General features: G+C 45.2%; 1 protein-coding gene across 1 annotated transcript in view; it reads right to left on the bottom strand.

The window, feature by feature from the left end:
- The window catches only part of NRK (Nik related kinase), a 120,965-nt gene extending 108,668 nt beyond the window's left edge, over nt 1-12,297 (bottom strand). Inside the window, exons 1-2 of the mRNA XM_084639819.1 lie at nt 11,918-12,297; nt 4,417-4,482 (exon numbers count right to left, since the gene is read on the bottom strand). Of these exons, the coding sequence (XP_084495945.1) occupies nt 4,417-4,482; nt 11,918-11,974 (123 nt within the window). The 5' untranslated portion in view covers nt 11,975-12,297. The remainder of the gene's footprint in view (nt 1-4,416; nt 4,483-11,917) is intronic.
- Nucleotides 12,298-12,824: the final 527 nt, after the last annotated feature.

The raw sequence follows: 12,824 nt of genomic DNA, 5'->3' as shown, positions 1-12,824 counted from the left end.
CCCATGAGGACAGCCGGAGTCCTGGCACCCGGGCTCTCCTTCCCCCTCAACCAATCCCTCATCTAGAGGTGGCAGGGCTCTGGCTGTCAGCCCCGGGTGACAGCAGCAGTGCAGAAGTAAGGGTGGCAGTGGGGTGCTAAGTCTGCTGTTTCAAGTAATATCGACAAATATCACTTTTCTCATGGCCACCCTTACTTCTGTGCTTCTGTTGGCACCACGCTGCCAAGGGCTTTCCATTGTGCCACTCAGCCCATGCACCAGGGAAGCTCCTTACATCTTCTCCATCCCATGCAAACCTGTGTGCAGGGACTGGACACCATCTGTCCCCTTGTGTTTAAAACCCGAGGCGGCACAGCTGAATGAAAGGCTTAAGGTGAACGTTTTTTACGTGATGTTAAATTTGCTCCGCTCGTGAACCCTCATCAGTCTTGCCAACTCTCACCATTTTATCATGAGTCCCGTGATATCTGGTTTTTCTTAATGCCTGCTCATGGAGGCATGTGATTTCATAAGAATCTCAGCTGTCATTCGAAAAACCCAAACCCAAATCTATGTTTCTAGCCATTATGGCTGCAGATAAAAGCATGAAATGTGAAACCCAAAGCCTAAAAAAATTAAAAAGGAAAATAAAAAGAACCTCAAATACATCATTTTATAAAACTCTGATTATTTCTAGGCCAGACTCATGATTTTGTGTGTCTTACTCATATTTTTGAATGTTTGAGGTTGCCAGTATTGAGATCTTCAAACCTGATTCCCCCCATATGTTGTTTGAATAGTACTCCTCTAGCTTTTATTCTCTTAAAGTATACAGATCCTACCATTAGAGCTGTTCTGTGCAGCTCTAATGTTACTGTGGGCCAACTACATATGTAGACTGGTGTTTCTGTTACAATCTTTGCTTTATAGCGGCTTTATAACTTCTGTCTTAACTGGCAAAGAACTGAAACTGGGTCCACAACATTCCAGTACAGATATCATTTTTCCCTCTCAGAAAGTCTGTTAAGCAGCTTTTTCTATGTAATGATGAACCTCTAATTTTGTTTTCACAGAGTTGCATGCTTTTAAAAAAAATACAGTATAACAATTCCGATTTTCTAGATCCAGCTGGTCTGCTTAGCTGCTTTGGACACAGTTTGTTGAGCCTGAGTTGTGTTTTAGGTTGTTTATGTATATATTTAGCTATTTTGGTATGTATGAAAGATACTGCTGCCTTTGAAGAATGAATACATGCTCCTGTGACATAATTAAGTATTGGGATAGCTGGGATTACTTTCTGACTCAAATATTTATGATCACAAGCTAAAAAATGATGCCAGCATCCACTAACCCATCTCTATCAGTCCCAACTAATTACAGACCAAAACCAAATTATACACCAGAATAAAATATGTAAATACCATAACCCTGACCATAATCATATTTCCATTACAGGTGGCCAAACTGTTTATTCTATACATTTAACCTTTGGGTTTGCAAGTTATCTGCAAACAGATTGTATTTTAACGAATTTGTTTTAATATTCAAAATTTTTCAGTAAATGGCTTTTACAAATACATTTGAGCATTGGATTATGTGAAGACAGCTCAAACTGAGTATTCAACTGATTACTTAATATTTGGAATTTGCTGGAAGCTTTGTGTCTGGTCACCTAAATCAAATCATATTGTTCACGTTCCTTGACAGGATGACTTAACTTTACACTTCTGCCAAGAGCCACTTGTATTTCTTGATTAAACAGATCTTTGTCAATGGGCCCCAAATTCAGTGGTCAGAAATATTTATATGAAGGAAGCACAGTGGTAAGAATGTTCACAGACAGCCAAAAATTAAGCAATGTAAAACAGGCTGAATTGAAAGCAGCGTTCTAGTTCAGTTTACTCACAAACAGGCCTTAAAAAAAAGAAAACTGGTATTGCTTTGCTATCTTAGCACTTTAAGGGCCAGATTCTGATCTCAGTTACATCAGAATCTGACCCTAGCTTGGAGATTTGAAAAGCCCTAACAAATTATTACAACAAAGTTGGTTTTATTGTCCTATTAACATTGGCCCTATTTAAATTCTTATGCTGATGTGATTATTTTCCATTCCCAGATATCTAAACGGACCCATTTACTGTTTGGTCACTGGTTCTTGGAAGTGTTACCCAATCATATTCATCCTTGTACCATCCATTCCACCAAATACAAGGCTCTCCTTCATTCCCACGAACAAATGCCTGAGGCACTACCCTTAATTAGTATTATCAACATTTCTTACATGCTTTTGCACTTAGATTTTAACTTTCAGCTGAACCATATGATCTCTCAAAACTTTTTCTTTTTCAGTAAATAAACTGAACTATGTTTTCCCTTCCTGTTTTTAGGGAGATTAAAGAGCAGCTGATTAACTCCAACCCAAAAAAATCCATAAAAGAGTATCTAGATAGAAATAATTCTCTCTCTGTCATACATGGGTTTATTTTATATTACGAAGGGAAATTATGTAGCAGGCAGCAGCAATCTTCATTTTTGCAGGTGGAGATTTGTCCTCTGTAAAACCCATGCAACCCCACTGATTTCACAGGCCCTAAAAGTTTATTGGCTTCTGATTTGCTGATGGGAACTCTGAATTCTCTACTTTTGACTTCATAATCCTTGCCACAGCCACTGAGCTGCATTGTAACAAACAAGTGAGATTTAAACACTGCAGCAGATGGAAAGTTATGATAAAAATGTCAAATAAAAAATGCAGGATGGAAAGGCAAAAAATACTATTATATTATACTATTATAATACTATAATACAATACCATTAAATACTAGTATTTCAGCAGAACTGTCTGTACAGACAAGGTGTCCCAGGCTTTTCCATGAGGTATCCACGGATCTTTAAAACCTCAAAGGGGGACCAAAATGTGGAACCAGTTGTTTCTTATCCAACACTAACATACATTTGAGAATTATGTATCTTGGGCATCTTGAGGAATGATAAGTACTATCCACAGCCTCTTCCTAGTGGACAACCCCACACCTGATTCCCTCATTCGGATGGATCAACTGAATCAGAACCCACGTCTCCACTACCAGATCCTGATACAATAGATGCCTTCCCCCCCATGTCCATTTTCCCCTTCTTTTCCTGCCTTTGATCCTTCTTCCTTCTCCTCTTGTTTCTTCTATTTCTCGTTGCATGCGTATTCATAGACACATTTATTCCTTTTCTAGCTTGTTATTCTGTTGCGGCTTCCCTTTACTTTTCCCTGCTAACCAGAAGACTGCATACTGCTTGGAGTGGGAGAGTCTGCTGGTGGATGGACAGAGCAGGGTTACATATGCCCTCAAAGCTGAGTGAGTGCTGCAAAAGACGAGAAGCCTACACTAGTGGGATACAGCCTGAGCCCGAGTCCTCTATATGTGACCTTGGCCGGTGGCCAACTGCATTACCCCACAAGGAGCAGGGATAGATGAAAGTGGCTTCCAGAGAGTAGCCCATCACATTACCCACTGCTGCAGGAGCTTGTTCCTGGTGGGAGTTGTGGGAGATCCAAGATTAAGGAGCTTTCTCCACTGCTGCGGCCTCTCTCACCTGCCCTGTGCTCTCCTTCAACTGATCTTGTGTCCTGCATCCTCCTCCATTTCCCTTCTCCAGGTGGGAAACACGGATCTAAAGTCTCTCTATATTTTCTCCATTTCTCCTTTTCCGATCATTCTGAAAGAAGGCCTCGTGACTGAAAGACCGTTTGTTTTCTATAGTCCTTCCCCAAATCCACTTCTTTAGACCAGCTGACACCGATTCTCATCTTAAGTCAAACTGCATATTGCGTAATTTGCCTAACATTGTATAGCACGTTCATGTGGTGCTTGGTGAATTATCCGTTGACATAACTAACTGATTGGTAGTTCTGCCCGAGTGTCCCAGCAATGAACTGTAGCAACGGGAAGAGTCAGATACTTGTCAGCCCTCCTGAAGAGCGTGGCTAAGTAATTCACTCATGCCAGCGCCCTACAGGGCACGGCTGTTTTTATGAATATTTTTCTGTGTCCTCTCCCCCAAATAAGGCACTCTACCTGATCCAGCAGTATACTAGTTATTTCTCATGTTAAAATATTCTCACTATATTTGCACTGCACCAGCAGTCTATGAAAAATATTTTTAGAGTGAAAATGACAAGAAGATTGAGAGACCAGGGTGGTGGAAATCAGCGTGAGGGCCACCATGGTAAGCTGCCCACGAAAAGGTGAAAGTGCCCCTGGAGGAAAAAGCACACAATTTCGCAGCTGCCACTATTCAGGCACAGGCACGAACCGTTATGCAGAGAGACAAAGCAAGCTATTACTGTAACAACCACTCCCACATCTTATACATTTCCCTGTTCTTTGCTATAGGGCAACAGTTATAGCAGGAAAGACATAGTAAATTAAAAAGGCATCAAACCTTGTAGACTTGTCCATATGTCCCATTTCCAACTACTTGCACCAGTTCAAATATCCCTGCTGGGTCCTGTAAAAAGTACAGTAAATACTGTTATTCATGGCAAAGCGGTTACACGCCCACTTTTCAAAGGGAGCACTATTTTCACGAACAGAATGCAAAAAGTCTCGTAACGATTTATATTACAAATAGAGAGAATAATAAAACAACTAAATAGTAATATAATCATCATTAATAGTAAAATATGATGAACTTCTATTACAATTTTCAGCCAAGCCTCTAAAAACACTATATAAATATTAGCCAATGAAAGCTTAAATACACCAATATCATAGATAAATACAGATGGGTAAACTGAAGTGCATAGAAGTTACATGACTTGCCCATGGTCACATGACAATTTAGTAGCAGAGGCAGGAACAGAATCCAGAAGTCCCAAGTCTCAGTTCTAATCACTGAGCCTATCTAGAGGATGAATTTGGACATCTCTCTTCTGTTATGAAATATTTAGGTTACTAGTCTACAGAAAGAACGAACCACAAAATATTACAAAATAATACAAAATATTAACCGCGTCCTATAACTAATTGGGTTTGATTTAGATCTATCCTTACCAAAACAATCATAATATCAAGTCTACATCTAAAATGCACACTGTCTCATTTCTCAAAGGTGGACTGGAAGACACAGAGAATAAAGAGCTTTTTGTCTCGGCATCATGGGTTTGAATCCAGACTTGATTGCTGTTAACTGTGACCAATTTCCATGTAACAGATGATCAAGGGCCTATGTGAAATAAACTAGTACAATTCCTACTCGTTTAGCATCCACTCCATTAAAACCCAGCCTTGTCCACAAGGATGAAGTTGAGATCTATCTTGTATCATTTCTCAAGTAGCAAGAGTACTATGCAGAAGAGTATGGACATGTAAACATCTACTCCTGCAACTCAGCATGTTAAGAACTCTATTATTTCAGTTAAAACTCACTTGAAAGATTTATATAAAACCATTAAGAACTCAAGAGACCAGTTTCTTGGTAGCTGGCTGAGCAATTTATCACTCTAGCACATTTCTTTGGAGGATATCATTGAGAAGTTTATATGAAATATTATTAATTCTGTGAATCCGTTTCTCACCATCTGTTTTAGCTATCTATCATGTAGGTTGATATCTTTGGGTACCACTAAGGGATGTGCTATAGAATCACATCATTCACTCAGAAGTCCAGTTTCTGTGACGCTGGCTGGAAAAGCCCGTTATTTATCACAGAAAAAAATGTTTTTCTGGTTGAAGATTATTTGTTGAGGAAAAATTTTTTTTTTTTTTTTTTGCACGGAAACTGTCCACCTAGGGATTGATCCAGCACACTTTGCTTGGGAAAATCCCCTCTGAAATAAACAACAGTTTTCGACATAAATGAAACAGTACTAGGCTTTTTGTCAGCAGAGTGTCCTGATCGGCATGCAACAGATTTCATCACGAGAACAATGTAACATAGACTTCTACAATTGCGTTACTGCGCAGTTATTCCAAAGCCAAATAGCTCTGGCAGTGGCAAAGCACAAGTCCCCCTTACAGCCATGAAAATCTATTTTTATCTTGCTAGGATTCTCTGTGTTCCCAGCCAGTAAATCTGAACGCACTCATCTTCAGTCCTTTGTGGTTAGATGGTTTTCAATCATGTCCTTCCCATATCTCCAACTGTCTGTAGATTTGTTTTATTTAACTAACAAGATGGAACCAGCTCAGAGTGATTTTTCACTTATCCACACGCTCAGGTGAAAGCCACAAACAGAAGAGAAATTACACATAAGAAGCTAAGGCACAGTTTGAGTTTATTCTTCCTTGATTTCGGTATCGATTCTGCAAATTCTTACGCATGCCAAAATAAATGGAACTATTCGTGTGCAAAAAGTTAAGAAAGCACATAAAAGGATTTGCAGGAGCAGAGTCCTTGTGTGGTGCTTCATTTCCATTGGTCTGTGCTCTTTCTTTCATAGAATCATAGAATCACAGAATATCAGGGTTGGAAGGGACCTCAGGAGGTCATCTAGTCCAACCCCCTGCTCAAAGCAGGACCAATCCCCAAATCATCCCAGCCAGGGCTTTGTCAAGCCTGACCTTAAAAACTTCTAAGGAAGGAGATTCCACCACCTCCCTAGGCAACGCATTCCAGTGTTTCACCACCCTCCTAGTGAAAAAGTTTTTCCTAATATCCAACCTAAACCTCCCCCACTGAAACTTGAGACCATTACTCCTTGTCCTGTCCTCTTCTACCACTGAGAACAGTCTAGAGCTATCCTCTTTGGAACCCCCTTTCAGGTAGTTGAAAGCAGCTATCAATCCCCCCCCTCATTCTTCTCTTCTGCAGACTAAACAATCCCAGTTCCCTCAGCCTCTCCTCATAAGTCATGTGTTCCAGTCCCATAATCATTTTTGTTGCCCTCCGCTGGACTCTTTCCAATTTTTCCACATCCTTCTTGTAGTGTGGAGCCCAAAACTGGACACAGTACTCCAGATGAGGCCTCACCAATGTCGAATAGAGGGGAACGATCACGTCCCTCGATCTGCTGGCAATGCCCCTACATATACATCCCAAAATGACATTGGCCTTCTTGGCAACAAGGGCACACTGTTGACTCATATCCAGCTTCTCGTCCACTGTAACCGTTAGGTCCTTTTCTGCAGAACTGCTGCCGAGCCATTCGGTCCCTAGTCTGTAGCGGTGCATGGGATTCTTCTGTCCTAAGTGCAGGACTCTGCATTTGTCCTTGTTGAACTTCATCAGATTTCTTTTTGCCCAATCCTCCAATTTGTCTAGGGCCCTCTGTATCCTATCCCTACCCTCCAGCGTATCTACCTCTTTGCTGAGGGTGCAATCCACACCATCCTCCTGATCATTTATGAAGATATTGAACAAAACCGGCCCCAGGACCGACCCTTGGGGCACTCCACTCGATACCGTCTGCCAACTAGACATGGAGCCATTGATCACTACCCGTTGAGCCCGACAATCTAGCCAACTTTCTATCCACCTTATAGTCCATTCATCCAGCCCATACTTCTTTAACTTGCTGACAAGAATACTGTGGGAGACCGTGTCAAAAGCTTTGCTAGAGTCAAGGAATAACACGTCCATCGTTTTCCCCTCATCCACAGAACCAGTTATCTTGTCATAGAAGGCAATTAGATTAGTCAGGCATGACTTGCCCTTGGTGAATCCATGCTGACTGTTCCTGATCACTTTCCTCTCTTCTAAGTGCTTCAGAATTGATTCCTTAAGGACCTGTTCCATGATTTTTCCAGGGACTGAGGTGAGGCTGACTGGCCTGTAGTTCCCAGGATCCTCCTTCTTCCCTTTTTTAAAGATGGGCACTACATTAGCCTTTTTCCAGTCGTCCGGGACTTCCCCTGATCGCCATGAGTTTTCAAAGATAATGGCCAATGGCTCTGCAATCACATCCGCCAACTCCTTTAGCACTCTCAGATGCAGCGCATCCGGCCCCATGGACTTGTGCTCGTCCAGCTTTTCTAAATAGTCCCGAACCACTTCTTTCTCCACAGAGGGCTGGTCACCTCCTCCCCAGGCTGTGCTGCCCAGTGCAGTAGTCTGGGAGCTGACCTTATTCATGAAGACAGAGGCAAAAAAAGCATTGAGTACATTAGCTTTTTCCACATCCTCTATCACTAGGTTGCCTTTCAATTATGTTAGAGTCAGTAATAAGCCTATTGCTGCTGATAGATCTAAAACATAATTTTAGGTGGACACTATAAAACCCTCATTGGCTGGCGTCAGGATCCCAAAAAGCAGAGTCAGGACTAAGGGTCCAAAGCAGGGGCTAACCTGAGGCTCGGAACAGTGGAGGAGTTCACAGCCAGGTTCCAGGCCAGGGTCAATACCTAGGGTCAGAGTCAGATTTCAGTGTCCAGACAGAAGGCGAAAATCAAATTAAGCCAAGGTCAAAGTCAGGAGCAAGGAATGGGACTGGCAGCTATAGGCAGTCCACACTGTTGCCTGGACACTTCCTGGAACACGCCTTGGGTTTATATAGGACAGGGAGCCAATCAGGAGCCATGAAGTTGGTGCCTGGCAGACCCCTTGAGGCAGGGCTTCCCATGGTCCATGCTCACGGTGGTTCATGGGCAGCTGAGCAGCAAGCTAGTTACAGCAGCGGCTGACTGGCAGCATGGAGATGCCAACTGCCTGGCAGCTCTGCAGGCCTGGGTTCTAGACTCGTGGGGCCTTACAGCTGAGCTGCATAAGCGCCACCCCAGTGCTGAGCTGTGGCTGCTCGGTAGGCCAATCAAATGTTCAGAGACCCTCCCTGGAATTCTTCCGCCATTAGAGCTCCTTTGCGGAATATGCATTATAGCAGCGTTTCTCAAATGTGTACTGTTCTTGTCTGGTTGGACATGAGCATTGCATCCTCAGCTGGCACATTATGGTTAAGTCCTCACATTGGGCCAATCTCTTCATTATCTCAGAGATAGGAATCATCTTTGATGTAGTGCTTCCTCTCAGCAAACATTTTAAAACTCCATGGCCCGTATAACCCTTCACCACCTACCCATTGCCAAGTTGCTACATTTCCTTTGACCAATGCCAAAATTCTGACCCAAACATTCATCACTTTGAGGTTAATTACTGCAATGCCCTGTACCATATGCCGGTCTTCTTGCTTTCCTTTATCATCTGCAGACTGTTCAAAAGGCAACAGCAAGACTGCTGACCTGGATGCCACCTGGGCAACATATTATCCCCTTACAGGATGGCATGCCAAATGCTGCATGCAACAGGATACCAAATGAAATACACTTTTCATGGATTCTGCAGCCAGGCAAGAGAAAAGAATTTGCAGCTCTGATTTTTCTGTCCCTCTTTACAGAACAAAAAAATCAAAAGGCATTTTAGCCCTCTGGTTGCCCTTATGAAATGAGCAACCCTGGAAGGTCGGTAACATAAATATACACCGTTAGATCACCAGGGCAGCACGAGGTAATAACCTGGTTTGGAAGCCAAATAGCACCAGAACTGCACCCAGATGCTCCCTGAACTTTTGGAATGTATTGGCCAGACCACCCCTTCCCATGGGAGGAGGGCGCCCGGGAGGACATCTCTGTGAGAATCCTCTCATCCCATCCCACTGGAGGGAGTGGGGCTAACTCCCAGGGAACTAATGCCATCTGCCCGGAGGCCATGTGCCTCGACACTGGTTCTACCCTCAATTGGCTGACTCCCTCAAAACACTGCGATAGCAGAGTTCCACACTACCTGAATAACTTTGGCCATGGCTGGTCCAGGGAGAGGGCTTTGCAAAATAGGTCCTATGACCCCTGATCAAATTTGTTTTCCCCTCCACTCATAATTTCCATGGGGCTGGAAATTTGCTGGCCTCGGCCTGCCTCCACTCTTGCCTCCAGCATGCAGCCTCTGCTGGGATCTGGGGAGTGGGGGACCATGCTGTGGAGATAGCTGAATACTGTCCCATATGTGGATCAAAGGGGCACTTTGGGACTCTTTTAGTGTTTCCTTATTGAGGTCTAGACCTGCAGTAATCAGGATCTCTGGGGTAAAACCCTGTGAGAGATTTGCTGGCTTTGACACTGAAAGCCAGCAAGCTGCTTTACAAAGCTAGCCTCCTCCCTGCTCACACAGGATTCTTATTTCTTTAACAAGATAAGACACATCCACTGAACTTCATCACTTTGTTTTACTTGTCCGAGCGTCGCTACGTTTCAGGTTAAATTCTGGCTTTCCTGGCTTTTCCTGGTCAGGGTCCTGTGCCATCACTGCAATCTCCATGACAGTGCAGGCCTTTTATTTTTCCTGGGTCTTGTGTTTGGAACCCCCGCCATAGGATTTCTGTGCAGGGTTTTCCAAACCCTCTTTTTAAGTCATTTTTAGAAAATATCTTGCATTGGTTTCCCTGTTTGAGGCTGAAAGCATTTCGCCACAGTTTTTTCCCCTCCCTGGATCGGAAGAGTGCATTAGAAGAATAGCTGTGGCTGGACTGGCATGATATTTCCACTCATCTTTTTAAAAACCTAAGCTAGCCACCTAAGTTGCAACCGTGTTAACTGTTTGTGGGCATGAAATACGACCAGGGTTGTGTTTTCTGGAGACAGAGCTGGTTTACATTAAAACCCTGGAAGTTGCAAGAGCAGGCACAAAGCTAGTATTTATAATCAGCCATATTCATATCGGCTTTGTTGGCCTTGCAAAAATATGACACACACACTCTTCATCAGAGGAGCCCCATTTACCACACCCACCCTCTCCCCACACCTTTGCGGGATTAAAGTAATGCTTATTGAAGTCAAGGGGAGTTAGTTACTGGGGAAGGGGAATGGGACAGTGATGAGATAGGAATAAAATAAAATACCATCTCTGGACTCTAAAATCCTGCTTATTTTATGCCTGTGAGTTAACTTGACTACAGTTATTGCAGGAGTAAGTTGAGGAGCATTCAGTCCTACATGGTGTGTATGTGAGTACTTGGGGCTAAATTCTCTGCTGGTGGAAATGGGCATAGCTTCATTGACTTCAATAGCGTTTCACCCATTTGCACCATCAGAAGGTGGGCCCCTTTGTGTGCACTTTAGAGATATTTACACAGATGGGGTGAAATCCTGTTTGCCTTACTCATGCAAGAAGTCCAGCCCCCCTAAAGGTCAGTCATGCAAGGAAGACTGGGCCCACAATTTGCACAGCCCAGGACATCTTTACATAGCTTTAAGCAGCTTGCAGGCAACCTAAACAGTGAGACCGGCCTTTAAAAGGTCAGGTATCAGCTATTTTGTCCTTAAAGATGCACCACACAGACTCCACCTAGCTGCTTCTTTTGCAATTGTCAGCAGTGACTTGTACTCATCACGGGAAAAAGTATCACCCAACTAAAACTAAAACTCCGTAAGGCTGGAAATCCTTTGCCAATCACAGCTTAAAACCAGATGCTGTAAAATCAAGGATCTGCCAGAATAACACAGAGGAAGAAAGCACATTGGTTGGGTGAAGGGCAGCAGCAGAGAAAGGCTGAAAATGGCTTTCTGAACACCTCGGATCTGACACTGAAGCACACCATTACCCTGCCCAGAAAAACAACAGCAGCACCAGGAATGACTGAAGCAGTCTTGAGGCTTCTCATCCAGAGAGGGGAAGGAGGAAACATTCCCACAGGAGGCAGGAAACTGAAACCAGAAGCAACAGGCGACTGGGCAAGATCAAGCCTTGGGTCTGCTCCTGGCTCTGCGAGTGCCCACAGAGGAAGGCAGGGGCATGGACCTGGCTGGGGGGAGAAAAGCCCAGCTAAGCAGGGCTCAGGTCGGGTCAGGACGGGCTCGGCAGGGACCGGGTCAGCCAAAGCAGACGTGCATTGGATCAACCCAGGTCAGGCAGGGCAGATGAACCCAGCCAGGCTCAGAGGGGTGCAGCCCGGCCAGCTCTGCATGAGCTCCGCTCCCCGCAAGTCCCAGCCCTGGCTAAAGCCAGAGGTGCCACTTACCCGGAGCGCAGCCAGGTCGATGTTGTCCAGGCTCTTAGCGGTGTAGTCCCTCGCCATGATCCGGGGTCCCGGGAAACTTCCCCGGGCTGAAGTCAGTGGCGGCGCAGGAGAAGCCGCGGCCGGTGCAGGCGTTTCTCTCGGGGTGGGCGGGGACGGGGCGCTGCAGGAGCCGAGGGGATGCTCTTGATCGGTTTTTGCAGAGCTAACGGCCCCGACCCAGCTCAGCCCTTGCCAGCGGGTCCGTCCATGGCTGTCGGTCTGTGTGACAAACACAGGAAGCTTGACATGCAAGCAGCCTGCACGGCCGGGAAATCCTCCCCAGTCAGAGGGCGAGGACACAGCCCCGGAGCCGAGCTTCTTTGAAGAAAAACAACTTTGGCAGAGACATTTCCTCGGGAAAGTTTGCAAGGAAGTGACGTGCCCGAGGGGGTTTGGATGCCGCAGCTGCTGCGGCCGGAGCGGAGCAGGACTGGGGCGGGAGGGGCAGGGAATCGATTAGGGGGAAAGGTAACGAGCTGGAGCCGGCCACGCTTTGGTCCCATCAGCGAGAGAGCGAGAACCAGGCTCCCGGTGCATCAAACCACCCCGGAGCCCAGCGCGTCCCAGGGCAAAGCCCGGCAGCTGGATCGAGCCCCCAGCCTCTCCACTCAGGCATTAGGCTACGGGGCCCATTGGGCCGGGCCCAGCAGGTGTCAGACCCAGCCGATCCCGGGTCACCTGTTCGCTCTGCTTTAGTTTCTTTCGCCTCTGAGGTTCTCCGGGGTCAGCCAATGTCTGCTTGCTGGAGAAGCTCTCCTGCTCCGAGCCAGATGGGAGCTTTCTCCCTTGCCATGCTGGCAGAGATTCAGTCTCCTGGGGAAGGTATTGGGCATAGGTGCTGCGGCACCCCCTGGCTTCAAGTGGTTTC

This window comes from Lepidochelys olivacea (genome assembly GCF_965140295.1).
Source record: "Lepidochelys olivacea isolate rLepOli2 genome assembly, chromosome: 9".
NCBI classification, from domain to species: Eukaryota; Metazoa; Chordata; order Testudines; family Cheloniidae; genus Lepidochelys; species Lepidochelys olivacea.
Note: the sequence above shows the minus strand (reverse complement) of the source record. Positions and strands in the feature narration are given on the sequence as shown.